Source organism: Electrona antarctica (assembly GCF_951216825.1).
Source record: "Electrona antarctica genome assembly, chromosome: 9".
Classification (NCBI taxonomy): Eukaryota; Metazoa; Chordata; class Actinopteri; order Myctophiformes; family Myctophidae; genus Electrona; species Electrona antarctica.
The window spans coordinates 14661463-14680536 of record NC_136790.1 but is presented as its reverse complement, the minus strand read 5'-3'; the positions used below and the strand labels follow the sequence as shown (position 1 = coordinate 14680536).

Genomic DNA, 19074 nt, shown 5'->3' with positions numbered 1-19074 from the left:
CTGCAAGATTTAGATTGGCTATTTTCACACTCTAAATGCATTTCCGATTAGGCTTAGGGGTCCTTGTGTTTTGTTTTTGTGGTTGAGACTTCATTTAAATAAAAAGTAATAATAATAATAATCTGATTCCAATCTGGAATAGGCCAAACATCTGATTCGGGCTGCCAGTGTGAACAGAGCCATAATGTACAGTACATCAGTTGTGTTATAGCATTTAAACAGTGCTGAAATATGGGGAATTACTGTGGAAACACCACAGTAATGACGTCATTTAACCATGTGAAAACATCATATGCAAAGTAATGCATTAATGATCTATTTATATGTATGCCAAACATGATATGCATTTCACATAAGGCTAGGTCACAGAAGGGTGAAGCAACTGAGCTCATGTTGAAGGCAATCTTGTTTCAAAGACATTTGAAACAATCTTTTTCACCAAATTGTCGTGATGTTTTTTTCAGTGTTTTCCCACAGAGTTCAGTGCTACCCCTCGCTTTTTATATGAGAGTGATACAGAGTGTACATACATACACGCTTTACAATTTACAGTGTAAAATAAAAAAAAGAATCTAAAGAAAAACATGTCATGTTAAAAATGTTATTGTACTAAAGACTTAAAACAAAACCTCATCAAGTTCATGTAAACTATTAGGCTCATATCTAGCCCAGGAAAATAAAACAAGTGTCTTTCCAGGTTTTGACTCATACAGCTTGTAAAGAACACCCACAGGCACTAATACACAGTACAATATATGGACTGTTACGTTTAGGGTGCGACGGTTAATGGAAGTAATCAATTTAGGCTTGTAACTAATCAATGGGGCTTAACCCATTTTGGGCGGGAACCCCTTTTGGTGTTTTAAACATTGTTATAATTTAGCTATTGAAAAATAGCAGATCTACAAGCTCATAGCTCGCCACCGAGTGGCGCGCTACGAGTTTGTAGGTCTGCTATTTTTGAAAAATCGTGAAAATGCGGCACAAATCTTTGAACATATATTCTTTCAGAAGACTTTTTTTTATTTCGACGTCCGGCCTAAATGGGTTAAGTGGTTCATAAGACTAATAATCGATTTACTCTGTTATATCAAGTTAATTAGACCTTTTTTTATCCATTTTTTGATATATAAAATATATATTTATAAAAAAAGATCTGTGTTTAACGGTTAACGTTTACATTCCCAGGGTCAAATGAACACTCCAGATTTTGTACTGTGTAGTAGATCTTTTATAGGAGTCAGACATGCTGATTGTTTGTACAGGAGTGTACAGTATGTGTGAGAGTGAGTGTACAGGTATTGTCTTATGTTCATGTACGTTATGTATTTTGAATTTATACTGGTGAGTAGGTGTGCATAAACAGATACTCTGCCTGTCTACGATTGAACGTCTAAAATGTGTGTGTGTGTGTGTGTGTGTGTGCATGTGGTCGTGTGTGTGTGTGTGTATGCGGTCGTGTCTGTGTGTGCGCGCACAGTGTGTGTGTGTGTGCGTGCGTGCGTGTGTCAAGTGTATCCTGTGTGTTACACTGAGGTAGAATCAGAATGAAGGTAAGTGAGGCGTAGTCGAGTGAGGTCGTTGTGTGGTTTTTTTCATGCTGTGAATGTCAAACAAGGAGATGCAGAACAAACACAGGACAATAAGTCAGAGTGAAAACATGTTCCTGAATAGTTGTGTTACCTGAGGTTACATGGTCACGGTGATGAAAAGTCATTTATCAGTAATGTCCTGAGTGCGGTCAGATGAGCTGTAAAAAAATACTAGTGCTGCCGACTACATACGGTAGGAGTAGTTTCAGTGGCGTGCACAGACATTTAGAGGGGCAGGTGCTCAAGTTAAAAAAGGGCACCTTGTGCAGCGCGTGGAACCGGCCGGTTGCCTTAATCCATTTTGGGCGGGAACCCCTTTTGGTGTTAGCATTATGTTATGCTTTAGCTATTGAAAAATAGCAGATCTACAAGCTCATAGGTGGCGCGTATGAGCTTGTAGGTCTGCTATTTTTGAAAAATCAAAAAAAAAGAAAAAAGTTTTTTTTTTCCGTTTTTTTTTCAAAAGGGCACATTGCCAAAAGGGCAGGGGGTGCTCTAGCACCCCCTAGTGTCTATCTGTGCACGCCACTGGTGCTGCCGACTACATACGGTAGGAGTAGTTTCATTCCAAAAAGGAGACACCCGCAATCCATTCCAGTCGGGCAGAAACCTCTTATCTCCGTGTTTTTAACCATACTTTGTCATACTACACAGACCTAGCAAACATAGCAAGATCTACAAGCTCAAAAGGCTTGTAGATCTGCCGTTTTTTGCTATTTTTGAATTCTGAAAAGTAACAGGTTTCCACCCGACAAGAACAAATTGGTACAAGTCACCACACAGTCAAATTTGTTAAATTAACACACTGGATTTTACTGTGACAAAATGATTGCCAGCTGTAAAATAACACTCCCTTTGTTATCAAGAATGTTGAATTATTATCTCAGTATGGTGGTTACTCACACAACACTTGCAATCGATATCCTACAGATTTGTGTTTTTTTGAAATATGCAATTAAAAAAGTAATAATCTTCCTCTCCAAAATTGATGTGATTTTGGAATGAAACATTTCATAATGATGTTCATAATGATGACATCAGCACGTTTGTAAAATCAAAAAATAAAATAAAATAACATATGCTAAAAATATCACTGTCAAAAGTCTAGATCCCATGTAATAACTGGGAGCAAAACTCTTGATTTAGTACTTGTGGTTCAAGACGTCAGTTCTGTTTGGCAACTGTTTCTTCCCTCCACCCTCATCCATCCATTCTGAAACCCAAGCCAACCCCCCTAACACACACGCACGCATGCACGCACGCACACACGCACACCCTGAACAGCGACATCCATAGAGCAACAATAAAACAACAGAGGTATGCCTGCCCATCATTGAAAACAAACCCAAGATACAGTATGGCAATACAGCCGTAAAGAGCAGAAACCATCTCCTGCAGTGAATCCTTCTGAATTCCCCCAAGTCCTTAAAGGAGCCCTTCGCCCATTTTCAACCTCATCTTCATATAATTGGTCCTCACTAATGCTCATTGTAGATGGCACCATTGCTGTCTAGTCACTGTCTAGTGTCTCAGAGCCAGAGGCCTACAACAGAAGATAGAACGAAAATGTACAGTAGGTGGCTGCTTTTAGGCCCACTTAAACAAGTCTCCTTGGTTGAGGTATGATCGTATATGAGTGAGGTATGACCTCACAACCAGTGAGGTATGACCTCACTCCCAGTGAGGTAGTGTCCTTTTTCAAAGGGGCTGTACCCTCTTTGACCAACTCTCTTGTCGTCCTTAATTGGTTTTGGGAGACATAAATGTGTCAGATTGGGGGTGTCGGGAGGCGACTTACTATTCTTTTGTAATATAAGAACAATGGATTCTATTTCAGCATGTTAACTTTCCAGGAAGAGAGAGGTTATAGTTTCTATTAGCTTGGAATCTCTCCACCGCTGATGTCATCGGTAGGCACTAGGCAGGTTGCTGAACTGTTCGTTGTTCGTTGTTGCTGTTTTTGATGAATTGAACATGGTGGACCCTGTTGTAAACAAGTGTAATGCTTAATTGGGTCGTCCACTCAGTTAATTCGTTGTATTGAGTTTGTGCTTGAAATGTACTGTAATTCTGCAAACTGTTAATAAAATGTTCAATCAATCAATCAATCAATCGTAGCCCACCAATGACATGCAGTGTGAGTAGACTGAAATGGGGCCATCTTACAACGAGCATTACTATCAACCGTACATATGAGAATCATGATGAAAATGGGCGAACTGCTCCTTTAAACCTTTATACTTGGTTGCATACCAGTGTCGTGCACAGAAAATAGCGGATCTACAAGCTCACAACGCGCCGCAGCACAACACGTCGTGAGCTCATCAGCTCGGCTGCGAGATCGGTCATTTTCAGTGACATGACACGATGCGCGGCCAAGTATAAATGGGGCATCAGAGCGGATGTGGGGATCAATTTGTATCCCTCTTTGACAGAGGCCAAACTATGAGGTATAGGCAGAGGGGCCACTGTTTCTCTAGTCTTCCTCCTGTTCTGGAACCTGAGATGGTGAGGCTTCAGGGGACGAGGACCCCTCCTCAGCTTCTCGTGAAGGGCCCTGAAACACCAGGGACAAAACAAGCACTGTTGTCAGTTTACCTTTGTCTCTATACACGCCGAGGAAGGCTTGACACCAAAACGCATCCCGTGTATGCTGTCCGTGCCTCTATGAATAAAAAGTACCGGAAGGACTTCGGAGTGCTGGCTATTATTTTCTTATTGTGTTTATTACTTTTGTCTCTATACTGAATTTCATCACCATCGAGGAGTATCTCTGTATTTCAAACTTTTAATGTTTTGTTTTCCGCAAATGAATGCCCTACTTCGCCATTCTACAGTGTCAAACTAAAGTACAGTAGCACAAAATTGCAGATCTACTTAAATTTGAATCTTGAGAAGTAACAGTTTTGGCCATATGAGGTTTTCATCCGACAGCGACAATATCTTATTTGTGTAGTGAATAAAGTAGGACTGGCCGATATGACTTCAAATGAATACCACCATTATTCCAAACCGTTAGCTCAAGGACTGTTAACACATTCAGACCGTACGACGTGTGGAAACGTCATAGCTAATCCAACCGACTGATTGCGACGACGTGTGACGTGTTGGTCTATCCTTCTGGTAATAGATTTTTTGCTTGCTGCCAGGTACCTGCAGTAGCTTCCTGCCTCATGTCAGGTTCAGACATTCAACATGTCCAGCAGGTACAAGGTTATGAAATTCAGAGGCATTTGACATTTCTAAATTTTAATGTACTTTTTAAATTTGAAAGTATTTATGAAAGCATGTACTTTTGAATGCTAATGTTTTTTTTTTAAAGTACAACTGTAACCCAACTACAAATTTGACACAGCAACTTTCACTTGTAGTGGAGTAATATTTGACCAGGAGTATCTGTATACTTTTGACTCAAGGACTGGGGGTTGGTTTATGTTGTTACTGTGTTAGCAGCAATAACTTGATACCAGCATGAGTGTTAAGGTGTCAGTGAGTGACTGTGAAAGAGGGGGAAACGTGTCCACCTGTTAGACACCAGCAATGTTGAGGAAGAGGACCGTTATGCCAGGAAACAGAGAAGACAGGGGAAGAGAGAGAGAGAGCAGTTAGATCAGGCTTCCTTCTCTTCAGCTTGACTCATTCTTCCCCTTCGCGTGCGAGCATCTGAGAAAGGGAGTCTGCCTAACGGTTTCACTTCTTGCAGCATCTCAGACTTCTTTGAAACTACTTTTCAGAAGAGAGGATGCGATAAGACAGATGGAGAAGAGGGCATCGAGGAAACTGGCCCCCTTTGGCTCGAAAACGGTTGTGTAATATGCCGAGTTGTAATGTGGAAAGTTTCTTACTGAACGACGACGGGCGTATTTTCATTCCCTGTGACTAATGATTTTTTTTGGCTTTCGCCTTTATTTTATATTTGTATGGAGGGACAGACAGTAGGCCGACAGGAAATGGAGAGAGAGATGGGGGGAAGACATGCAGTAAAGGCCGTCGGGATCGGGAGTCGAACCCGCGGCACACTGCCAGACTGGATTACCAGCCAAGGTGCCTGGACCACTGAGCCATGGCCCAGGCCATGAATAATGATACTTAACCCATTTTGACCTGAGATCAGATTCTAAAAATGTCTTCTACATCCTGACAGTTTTCTGAAAAAGCTATGTTTCTATGTCAGTCGTTCTTCGATTTTTCAAAAATAGCAGACCTACGAGATCTGCTATTTTTCAATAGCTAAAGCATAACATAATGCTAACACCAAAAGGGGTTCCCGCCCAGAATGGGTTAACCACTTGAAGAGATTTGGTGGCGGGGACGGAGAAAGCAGTCCGAGTACAGTTGTCACTGAAGTCTGTTATACTAAGACTAGAACGTTTAAAAATGGAATGTGCAAAAGGACATAATCAGGTGTAGAAAAACTCATCACATCTGCAACGATGCTTGGTTTGAGGACAGACATTTTAAGAACGGTTCACAGGCCTGCCTTACCTTATGATGACAGAATGCATTTACATTTCTTCTAGGGATGTCCGATCAGGGTTTTTTTTGCTCCCGATCCAATCACGTGATCGGATTGGGACAACCCTAATTTCTTTGTTCGTTTAGCTCTTGCATTTCAGACATCAACGTGTGCTACAGAAAACTGTGGGATCAAGGGCACAGACGCCAAATAGAGGTTTTTGTCTCACCTGGTGTCCTTCGACTGCCTTTAAAGGAACCTTCTGGGGCTGTGAAGAGAGGTGAATCGGAATTAATTGAACATAGTGGACAATTGGCTAAAAGAGGAATTGAAACAGGTCTTATATTCATTTTCAGGCCAATGCCGTTTCTACTGAAGGTGAAATCACCATGTTGAGGCCGCTTAGGACGTGACGCAGCCTTGATAATTCAAATGCGAGGCGGACAGACTGTCACTGTCACTGATCACATACCCAAAGAAAGATTCTACCATCTAGGCTCCGAATAAGTTGAAAATGGGTGGTTTGTATTGTCCTTTAAGTGTCATTAAAATATACATTACCATTTATTAAATACATGTAATAGAATACATAAATATAAAAAAAAAACAGTTTTGGTTACAGTACCCAACACTCTGGTATAGAACATAAAACGTGTTAAAGTGTGTATTGTCCCTCACATATACAAATATGTGAGGGACAATACACACTTTGTATGTATGTTCTAGCAGAGTTCTGGACACCAGTACATGGTGTCAAGCCTACTGCCAAGCCTACTGGTCAAAGCTGGAACTGCAGACGGGCCCCTTGCATGTAGCACGAGGAAACCCTGTGCAGCTGGGGTTTAACATTGAGCGCTCGTTTTGCACTTACGCATTTGTCCACCAAAATGTGGTGGGCGAATGCAGAAGTATAGAGCGTTCTTCCTGGTGCTTCAAAACGCCACTGAGCAACTTCCATTGAAATGAATAGCGGGGGGGAAGGGGCTGTCACTCCCGGGTCCGCTCTCTATCCTTTAGAACCCTATGGTCTGAGAGTCTAGACCAGGGGTGCCTGCACTTTTTTGACTTGAGAGCTACTTTAAAAATGACCAGCAAAACAAGATCTACCCACCAAAAAATGATCCCATTGTCCCAAAAATGTACCTGAAGGGGCTTTTGAATAGCAGTGCTGGCGTTACATAAGACAAACACACTCGGAATGAGATATAGAGGGGGGGGGAGTTGTAATTGGTACCGTTTTGTTTTGTATAACTTATGCGCAACACTCTTGAAAACAAAGTATTTCATTGTGGGTTTGAGCCGACAGGACCTATTTGATGTCTGTCAATCAATGACGTCACCATAATTCAAGTGGCAGATGCCTTTAGTTTTTTCCTTTTTTAATACATTTTTAGGGCCATGTCATGTGATCTACCTGCACAGCCTTTGTACTGGTAGATCACGATCTACCTTTTGGGCACCCCTGGTCTCGACTATGCACAACAGCCATATTGGAAAGAAATTGGGCCCTCTTTCCTAACTTCCTTCATAGTGGTTACCAATTAGACAAATGAAGGCTCTCCGTTCTGGTCAAACAGAGTCGGGGCTCACTGGAAACAATCTAGTAGTTCATAGTGGATTTACAGTACAAGAGTTAGTTATAGGTTCAATCAATCAATTAATTATTAATTAATTGTCTCTTTCTGTCATGGTGGCATTGTCCTGCATCAGATCATGTGTCCCTATCCAAATCAGGTTCTCCAATGGCCTCTTCTGTTGTTTTTTTGAGTGGTGCAACCACTCCAATGAACAGCAATGTCCGCGTTCACCTATGTGTTCACCCATGTGTTAACCCGACTATGTCACTATGAGCACGAGTACCAAGGACTACCAAAATTGGCGCTGTTGTGCCAGAAACAGAGAGAGAGAGATAGTGCTGCACTGCTGACTGCTAATGAGAGAGAGAGAGAGAGAGAGAGAGAGATGAGTTGCATACTGGTGGAGCTCTCGTTTGAGACCAGTGGGACTCATATGGTTCCTTGAGGGGGTTCCAAATGGCACATCCATTTGGCTCCATTTGTACTCTCTCAGAGTTATAGGGGTCCTTGAACCCATTTTGGGCGGGAACCCCTTTTGGTGTTTTAAGGCGGTGGCCTATAGAGCGTCGCAGTCCCGCCCCCTACCATGGCCCAGGAAATGATTCTCCGTTCATTTTCCTCATAGACATTTCAGAAAGTATTTATTTAAAGACGTTTACGCCGCGGACAAAGCCAACTCGAGTCGTGACAAATCATGACAAACAAACACAATTCTTTTTTTTGGGAAAAAATAAAACACTTTTTTTGTTGTTTTTCTTCTTTGTAATTATTTGTTTGGTCCAAAATATTGTTTGTGTTGTCATGAGTTGTCACGACTCGAGTTGGCTTTGTCCGCGGCGTAACAGTCTAAATACTTTTTGAAATGTCTATGGGAAAAATGCATTGGGATTCATTTCCTGGGCCATGGTAGGGGGCGGGACTGCGACGCTCTATACACAGAACATACAATGTTTACGTGATTGGATTTGTCACATACCCATTTCCTTGGTCGCCCGCGTGGTCGTCTCCCCCCAACCGGCTCTTGTTTCTGAAGCAGAGTAGATGAATGTTTTTAAAGTGACATTGGACTTTGGAAGAGCATTGGGCACAAGTCACTACAATGCAATGACATTTTTTGTATTATACCCATATTATGAGGAGCCCATTCACATTAACCCATTTTGGGCAGGAACCCCTTTTGGTGTTAGCATTATTTGTTATGCTTTAGCTATTGAAAAATAGCAGATCTACAAGCTCATAGCACGCCACGAGCTTGTAGGTCTGCTATTTTTGAAAAATCGAAGAACAACTGACATAGAAACATAACATTTTTAGAATCTGATCTACACTCGGACTTGACCGCCTGCCCCCCCCCCCCCCCCCCCCCCCCCCCCCCCCCTCCTCTTGACTTGGACTCGCTTTAGGTGGACTAGATCCAGGGGTTCTCAACGTTTCGGGCTGGGGACCCCCGGAAATGCTTTGGCCATGTCTTGCGATCCCCGCCTGGCCCCCCCTCCCCACCCCCAATACAAATTGACCGCTACAATAACCTTAACAATAGAGAAAATACATCAAAATAAATACTGAAACCAGATATAATGATTAAGGAAAGTTTATGCATGTACTATGTAAACTCTTAATTTCCATCAAGAGTTTTTTAATAAAATGTGGGGACCCTACAAAATAATTTGGCGACCCCCGAGGGGTCGTGACTCCCAGCTTGAGAACCCCATGGACTAGACTACACTGCCAAAATGGTAGCCAATGCCTGCTTCTGCTTGACGAGGGAGAAGTAGCCCGCACCACTTTTAACACCATATCGTTCTTCGCTTTACAATGGTGGGTGGCGCACAGAAATAGCGACAATAGCAGAGTTTGGCAGACAGCTTGGGAGTATAGACGCCTTAAGAGACGTACGTCACACTGATAAGCAACAGCATGCGCACGCATAACGGCAGCAGAAGAACACCACCTCCCATAAGATGCAATGGAAAAGTTCTAACTGCACTCACATGTAAAAAATGCCCCAATCAAACTTTTAGATGCTGTTTTTATCCCAGTGTGGAGGAAGAATGATTAGGATTTTTATTGTGATCTCTCGCCCTTGAAATATACAGTATAATCCATTGGTTTTTGTTGTGTTTGAACAATAATAGCAATTCAAAACAGTTGTCCTCAAAACCACACCTCCAGTCGCTGTCATAAGAACGGGAGGTGCGCTCATGAACACGGCAGCAGAGCCTATTTGTGCACGGCAAGTATAATTTACGCTTCGTCCCGCGATGGTGTCGCGCACGCAGACCTCTAAGCTCACAACAGTCGCATCCGCGATGTGATGTGAGCTTGTATATCAGCTGTTCTCTGCGTGCAGTACTGTTGCGCAATGAAGTATAAATGTCTCCTAGGGTGCATCTCACTAGCCAACACACAAGAGGAGGTTGAATGGACTGAAACCAGCGCTCCCCAAAACAACAGGTTTGGAGATCTGTTGGGAATTGATTACATGAAACAGTCTGCTCACAGTCCCAATGTTTGTAAACAAATAATTGGTCTATAGGCTACTGTGGTGAACCTTTGGTGTAGCACGGGGCCCCTTGTTCTTGGAATTCCGGTATGTGACCAGATTTGACTGAGAGACTGCCATCGCGCAAACTCCAGCTTCTCACCAAAGGAGAAAACTCAAAAAAATGAGTTAATAGCACAGGCAGACTCTTCACATACTAGAGCATGTCTGAAATAAGTGTCAGAGCTGAAATCGACATGTAAATATGAAATACATGCTTAAACATGTAGCTAGGTGTAATGTTAGAGCTTTTTCTCTGCAAGACATTACTCTATAAGCCATATCTCCAAAACTGGTGGGTCAAACTGAACAACCCATATGTCAATCTGAAGCTATGGTTCCCTGCTTTCATATGACATGAAAAAACGAAAATTGAAAAAATATCCAATGGCAGTCCCTCAGTCAAATTTAGTCACATTTGCTAATGTGGTGAACCTTTGGTGTAGGACGGGGCTCCTTGTTCTTGCTCCCTCTTGGTCTTCCTCTGGGTCGTTTTGGAGGTAGAGGTCCAACAGGTTCCTGCAGGAGAGAGACGGAAATAAAAGCAAAAAGTATATTTTCGTGATGGCCATTTTATTTATTTACATCGTTGTAAAATAATTAACCCATTTAGACCCGAGATCAGATTCTAAAAATGTCTTCTACATCCTGACAGTTTTCTGAAAAAGCCATGTTTCTATGTCAGTCGTCAGTCATTTTTCAAAAATAGCAGAACTACAAGCTCGTAGCGCGCCACTCGGTGGCGCGCTATGAGCTTGTAGAGCTTGTAGAGCTTGTAGATTTTTACCTACCTAAAAATAAATGTATTTTCTGTTTTATTAAAGAGCTAATGGATATTCTATAGAAATGATTACTATCAGAATATACTTTAACTACTTCTCACACACACACGTTTTGTTTTAAGCATAAAACATCTACAGTACCTACACTGCGCACGCACGCACGCACGCACACACAGTCGTTAATAAATTCAAGGACTAAGGGGGAATAAGGGAGGAATTTGAAAACAATCACACTTGTGTGAAGTGAGGGGCTGCCACATGATGTCACGGGGGGGCATGGTGATTTTTTTTGGGGAGGGGGGCTATGAACTTGTAGGTCTGCTATTTTTGAAAAAGCGTGAAAATGGCGGCACAAATCTTTGAATATATTCTTTCAGAGCGAAGGTTTTCAACTCAAATCTTTGCTTCTGTGGGGTCACTGGAACAACATATTTTCAGATGGGGGTCGGCGGCCAATTACATATAATGTTTGGGGTCCTTGAAATGAAATATTGAGCACCACTGATACAGAAAAATTAGGTATTTCAGAAAACTGTCAGAATTTAGAAGACATTTCGACGTCAAGCCTAAATGGGTTAAAAGTCCATAGACTTGGCTAGCCACATGCCGTCATGTCTGAAAGCCATGGGCGTTACTTGGGGATCGAGGGGGGGCATCTATAGTAGCCTGGCTAATAAGCCAGACTAATATCACACAACACTGTCGCGGTATATTAGTCTGGGCTGGCTCCACTTGGATTTCATTTCCCGGGAGGCGGGTTCAAACATTTTCTCTTTGACGCAATTGGTCAGAGCTACTGTCAGTCAAAAGTCTCAAGCATTGAACGTCACTGTACCAAAGCCCGCCCATATTGCATACCGTGTCCCGATTGGTCCGACCTGTTCTCGGTTGTAGGAAAGAGGCGTGCTACTGAGCCTCGCCAGACCGTAATCCGCTGGTAGGCATTTTTTTTTTGCTAACGGCTGATTCGGTCTGGTTTATTAACCAGGCTACATCTATAGCACTTTCAAAGCCTTCTCCCCCACCTGCTGCTGCTTGCGTGGGCGGCCCCTGCCCCTGCGCGGAGGCTCCTCCGGTGTCTGTGCCGCCGTGTCTGGCTGTGGAGATGGCTCCGTGGTCCCCGTGTCACTCATCCTTGTGTCTGTCCACCAGCTTCAAACAGTGCAGGCATTGAAGCACGACGCAGAGGCCTCCCAGGGCTTAAGTAGATCTCAGCGATTTATCGGAGGCTGGGCGGGGTAGAGAGAGAGAGAGGATAATAATGAATGACAATGTCTGTCTTAGGGCATTAAGCAACTAGTCGACTAGTTTACTAGTAAATCCACTAGTCGACCTTGCAGTAGTTGTAGTTGACTAGTTGATAAGAAAAGGAAAAAAAGTATTTTTTTTATTTTTTTCCCGATTTTGTAGGCCTCAAGATCAGGTAGATTATAGTTATAGTACACAGTTTTTTTTTTTCTTTTTACATAATAGGTGGTTAAACAACTAGTCGACGAGTCGACTAGTAAACTAGGCAACTAGTCAACTAGTATAAATGACTAGAAGTGAATGCCCTAGTCTGTCTGATCTCCTTTGCAGCTTCTGCCACTGTATGTTTATTTTCGAGGGGCAGTATATACTATAGCCCCTCCTATATCCAACTTTTGATGAACTTCCAAACAATCATTAAATTCCCCATTGACAATGAATGGAGAATTTCACATCATAGTGCCTGAGCAAATAGTAGTGTCTATTTTACGCTGTGATGATGTACGGTGATAAGAGCACCACCTCACTTCACACAGTGTGATTTTACAGAATACAGTGGAATGTGTCATGTGCATCTAAAATGTCGCATTCACACCTGTACTTTAGGTAGACGTGGCGCTAGCCACTTCTTTAATCCATTGAGACCTGGAACGCATCCATGTCACGTTAGCGTTCAACCACATTAACCATTAACCCATTTTGGGCGGGAACCCCTTTTGGTGTTTGAAGCATTATGTTATACTTTAGCCGTTGAAAAATAGCAGATCTACAAGCTCTGCTATTTTTGAAATACCGGTATCGTGAAAATGAGGCACAAATCTTTGAATATATATTCTTTCAGAAGACTTTTTTTTTATTTCGACGTCAGGCCTAAATGGGACATTTAGCAGGGACAAACAGGGACAAACAGCTTTTGTCCCCACACGTCTCAATATTTGCCATCGACAATGAATGGAGAAATTACGTCAGAATTCCGCTAAATATGACAGAAATTAAACATCAAAACATTAAACGCCATTGACATTGAAAGGAAAATGAATATGTAAACATGGAAATCAGCTACCCAATCACAGGCAACATGCATTCTGATTGGCCAGTATGCGATGATGTATGATGATAAGAGCTGATAACTCCGCTAAATATGACGTAAAATAAACATCAAAACATTAAACGCCATTGACATTGAAGGGAAAACTTACATCATATGTAAACGAGCAAATCGGCTAACCAATCACATGTTGGTGGGAGCTCTTGGCCAATAAGGGACCACCTTATGTACCTTATGTAGCAATGTCAAATGTCCGCTAACATAAATTGATGTGCGATGCCCCTCATTTCACACAGGTGTGATTTCTTTTAAGGGCGCTAGCCCCCTCCTATGATCAGCTTTGAGGTTGTGTGAACACAAACATTTGCTGATGATTGGTTTATCACCCCATAGCGATGATTTGATTGGCTGAGCAAAGTACATAATGGAGGATAAAAGCGAGGGCACCAAAGTGAAAAGTGACTGGCCGGAATGACATTTGTGATGATTTCATTGGCTGAGCACGGAATTTGATGTATGATGATGTATGATGATAAGAGTGCCCCTCACTTCACACGAGTGTGATTTTGATTTGCTGCGTTCGCATTCACACTGCATCAACCGCAGCAGGGATCCACAGCAAACACAGTGTTAAAGGGATATTTCACTATCAAAAAGTCTCAGTCTTATGTGAACACCCAGACAGTTCTTAACCCATTTTGACCTGAGATCAGATTCTAAAAATGTCTTCTACATCCTGACAGTTTTCTGAAAAAGCTATGTTTCTAGCAGATCTACAAGCTCGTAGCGCGCCACTCGGTGGCGCGCTATGAGCTTGTAGATCTGCTATTTTTCAATAGCTAAAGCATAACATAATGCTAACACCAAAAGGGGTTCCCGCCCAAAATGGGTTAAAGGGATATTTCACTTCTTTTTTTTTTAAACTGTAATTTCATCGTCCACTCAGTCTTATGGGAACACCCAGACAGTTTTTAAGTTACTTGATTCAGTATTTAGATATTTGATATTCATTTTAGCTGCCCCGCCCCCTCCCTATACAAACCCATTGTAACTTCTAACTAATTTTAACCAAAAACACCCGTCCTTTCTTCTGGTGACTGATATTGTCCTAATAATACGTGGTTTTTCATTTACTGTTTATTTATTTTTAAATATTGTTTGGATTTTTTAGTCTCTTCGGCCATGCAGCAGCTTCTCCTCATTATTTTCCAAAAACAATATTTTAAAATAAATGAAAACGGTAAATGAAAAACCAACTGGGCGTTACTGTGTGTGTGTGTGTGTGTGTGTGTTCTTTTGGGCACATGGAGGCACAGTGGAGACAGCAGCGCAAAATGTATCCGACGTTTACAATATACATACTCCCATTGATGATCCGATCATCATGTAAGGGATAATGTATGGCTGAGTGGTCATTGTTTATAGATAAATCACCGACTGATTAACCACAGACGTGAAAACGAGGTATTTCCTTGCTTGGTAAATGAAAGTATTCCATAAGTGTCGCTCTGGCCGGCGTCTTCCCAGCTGCACTTCCTTGTCGGAAGACAAGGAAGTGAGTTAAATGGTAAATGGTAAATGGTGCATTTATATAGCACCTTTATCCAAGGCGCTTTACATAGATTGTGAATGCACATTCACCCATTCACCCATTCACACACACATTCATACACACATTCATTGCGGCGGAAGCCATGCAAGGTACCAACCAGCACATCAGGAGCAATTTGGGGTTCAGTGTCTTGCCCAAGGACACTTCGACATGTAGACAGGAGGAGCCGGGATTCGAACCGCCGACCAATGGATCATTGGACGACCTGCTCTACCTCTTGAGCCACAGTCGCCCCGATTGATCAAATAGAATCCATTTTCAGGTACTGCATCGTCTATTCCTCGCTCAAATGTTTGCAATGTTTAGCTGTAAATTACATTGTGTGTGTGTGTGTACACGTGTTTACATGGCTGTGTGTGTGTGTTTACATGGCTGTGTGTGTGTGTGTTTACATGGCTGTTATGTTGGAAACAGAAGTACATCAGCGGGGCACAGAATAGCACCGTTATAGAGCGGAGCGGTCATTATCCGGAAATAACAGACCGCTGAATTTGGTGATTGACCAATCAGAATAAAGCATTCAACCAAGCCATGTAATAAATAAAATGATTATGCATATGCCATGTTAGCTACAGTTACATAGATCATGCTGAGCTAAACATGTTTAATTTTGAAGTATTTATATTTAAACGATTTGAAGATAGTCCCCACTCCCCACACCCAGTGACAGCGCTCCATGTTTAAGCAGAGACAGACAGTCATCCACCACATTTTTTGCTTCATTTCCTTTATTTGATGCGGATCGCATTCACACCCGCAGTGAATCGAATTAGAAATCGGGTGAGCTTGGAAGTGAAGCGAAACCCCTGTATTTTGGCGAACTAGAATGCGTTTGTTTGATCCACACCAGAATTTTTTTTAAAAGACTTGTTTTTGGCTTTTGTGCCTTTATTGATAGTTACAGTGAAGACAGACAGGAAAGAGAGAGAAGGGGAGAGACATGCAGCAAAGGTCGTCATGAACGGGACTCGAACACGCGACACACTGCCTTTATGTGACATGCGCCTGGACCACTAGGCCACCGGGTGCCCCTCCGCACCAGAATTCTACTGAGCCTTCACCCCTGCCGACAATACGCAGCAGAATTCGTTTTAATCGCAGTAAAACATCCTGATGTTAATGAGACATAAAGCTACATTCAAACCTGGATAGTTTGAGCGGCGCGATTGCAATACAAAGTCAATAGAAAAAGGAGACACTGCGCGAACGAACCGAGCGGTCGCCTGGTATCTTCAGCCCAGCTGCAAAGACCCACCTGAAGCGACCTTCGCTCCCCCCCCCCCCCCCCTACCCCCCGACTCCACCCATCAAATCCTGACAGCCAATCAGCGTTCGTTGATGTTGTCCAGGGCCACAGCAATGTTTTATTTCAGCTCCAAAAGTGGGGTCCAGGGGGTCCTTGAGGGGGTCCCTTACAGTTTTGTAACTCTGAGAGTGAAAATATTTTGTACACTCTCAGAGTTATGGAGGTCCTGGAAATAAAAAACATTTGAGAACCACTTCCCTGTAAGGTACACTAGTTGATTGGAGGCCCCCCAGGGGTCACTCCTCCTATTTTCCCTCTATACTAAATATCTTTGCTGAAAATAGCCGATCTACTATTGATGTTTGTCAATTTCCAGTAGATAATGAGCCAAAACAATTAGGTATAATCAAAAGGTTTATTTGAAGATAATACAAAAATGAGAATAAGTCCAAAAGTAAAGTACAACGATGAATCCAAAAAGAATAGCTGTGCAAGCAGCCGATGAACCGTATAGAAGTAGAGTCGCACTAACATTTGGATACTGCCAAAAGGTCGACTTGACATGACTTTTATCGTAAGTTTTATCGTACCGCACAAAGCATCATACCATATTCCCCACCCAACCAGTTCTGATCTTGAGGGAGTAATCAGAATATCTGTGGTGTTGCAACACTGTACTGGTTCAGATGGAAACCACATGTCACACAAAGGACACAGTGCTGGGACCACATGAATACACTCAGTCAGAGAACAAATTGAAGCATACATAGGTCAAAGGGTTAATAGAATATACACCTGTTTATATAGAATGATACGCCTCTATATGTATGATTCCTATACACTACAAGCTCACAGATCAGCTATTATCGCAGAATGTTCACCCCTGAATAGGGACATATGCGCACACACACACTATAGGGTTCAAAGACTGACAATGACTGAAACGTCATTGCATGCTTCCATTTTGCACCGCGCATTAACGCGTGTTTGTTGTTTGTACAGTACGACAAACAATTCACAGGACTACCCCCCCCCCCCCCTTCCATGCTCGATTCGTCATATTGATGATTCAAATTCACACATGGTCCTTTTCGCAGTGCAAGCGTGAGAACTGCTTATATAGCCTTGGTGGCGTAACCGTCATGGAAGGTTCATCCTACACAGACGGGGCTTTGGCAAACGCAGCAGGGAAACATGAGAACGGTTTGCAGTGAACTAAAAGTAGCACAGATATTCACAACTCAATATACCATCCAGAATGTAGACTATACCTATACTCTATATCCAGTCTCTGCTGGTTGCCATCAGCACCACCAACCAAGTAGCCTACATTTACTCCACTATACTGGCTGTGCCTACAGTTTTGAGGTACAGAGTAGCCTCTATATATATATATATATATATATATATATATATATATATATATATATATATATATATATATATATATATACACACACACACATACACATATATACATACATACATACACACATCCATCCACTGGTTGGGACTACTTGATGGATGTTTCTTAACTCATGCTAGTGCTGTATTTGAACTTGGGAAGATTGACAGCTTCACATTGGGTTTTTCCCCAATTAGCACATTGTTCTGTCATTAAACATGCTAATTAAGAGTATTTTATATTTACTCAAATTAAGAGTTAGATGCTGGTCCAAGTTCAACCTTCAATGGGGTAAAGTAGCCTATAATTAGATATTATATATATTCAAAATCATTATTCGGGGAAAAGTAACAAGTAACAACATTCATCATCAAATAATAATAATAAGTCTAGACTATTGGCAGTAGCCCATTTAAATCTGCAAAGGAGCAGGAAGTTATCATTCAAGAAAGCTAAGCTCCATTCGCCATACATTAAGTTGGCCACAAACGCAAACGAGTGTTGCTCATACTTCTGGAAGTGGGACATATAATACAGCCCATAGCCTAGGCTACTCCACCAGCACACACAACTCAAATTCAGAACTTAATGTTCTTTTTTCCATATAGCCTTCGAAAGAGGGTTAAGCAACTTTAAGCAATGCGTGGAGCAATCAATAGAACGCTGGCCTTTCGTTTCCACTTACAATAACTAAACGTATATCAGCTCTGTGTGTGTAAATGACACCACATATAGACTTTGACTATAAACCCCCGACGCAAGAGTCCAAACGAACGACCATAATAGTAAGAAGCTAATGTACAGATCTTCACATGCACGGCGTGGGATCTTTCCACCATCACCCCCGTGTGTAAACTGGCATTTAAACGCATTAGTCCGTGATAATATAGGCCCGCCAGATTGTGTCTGTGACTCTGTGTTGTCAACAAAAGCAGCAAAAGTCCCGGGAGAACAACATGTAATTTGCAGGTGTAAATCTTCTCATGTTATTCGGTTCAGTCAAGATCGCCAGACATCTCAATAATAAACTCCCTTTAAAATGTATGAGACCAAAGACCGATAGGGGGGGGGTGGGGGGGAGAGAAAAACATGTTTTTAACTTACCTTGCTACAGCACGACCTGTTCTGGTTTGAATGGGCTGGCACTTGAAAGTTTAGACCGAATCTGTCTCGAAAATGTTTTTTTAAAACTGGTCTTGCAGCAAACTTTGACAGTCGAAGAGTCGATCGAGCTTTCTTATTGGTTGGAATGAGACGGGAGACGGCAATCTCAGGCCCGTCTTCTTCGATCGGGAATGTGTTTGATCGGCCAGACAGACAGACAGACAGGGCAGACAGACGTACAGACAGACAGACAGACGCTGTGTGCAGGGCCAGGGTGGTGTAGTATAATGGGTGGGTGGGAGTGAAGCCGAGCGCTATGCATTGCACACTTTCTCTATTAAAGCGTGCGTCGAGACCCAGAAGAACTAACTGCAGGAGGAGTGGTAAACACGGAACTCCGCCCCCCCAGGGCGCCCCGGACCACCCACTTGAGAGCAGACAGACAGCATCAAACAGGACCCC

General features: G+C 42.4%; 1 protein-coding gene across 1 annotated transcript; it reads right to left on the bottom strand.

Annotated features, from left to right (window-relative positions):
• Positions 1-4028: 4028 nt before the first annotated feature.
• On the bottom strand, positions 4029-18747 carry LOC306929048 (uncharacterized protein). The gene is made up of 6 exons (XM_079509399.1): positions 18613-18747; positions 11975-12178; positions 10603-10686; positions 8602-8652; positions 6278-6316; positions 4029-4149 (listed from the first exon to the last, which is right to left on the bottom strand). Exons 2-6 carry the CDS (start codon positions 12080-12082, stop codon positions 4069-4071), a joined length of 363 nt encoding a protein of 120 aa, XP_079365525.1. The 5' UTR covers positions 12083-12178; positions 18613-18747; the 3' UTR covers positions 4029-4068.
• Between the last annotated feature and the right edge of the window lie 327 nt (positions 18748-19074).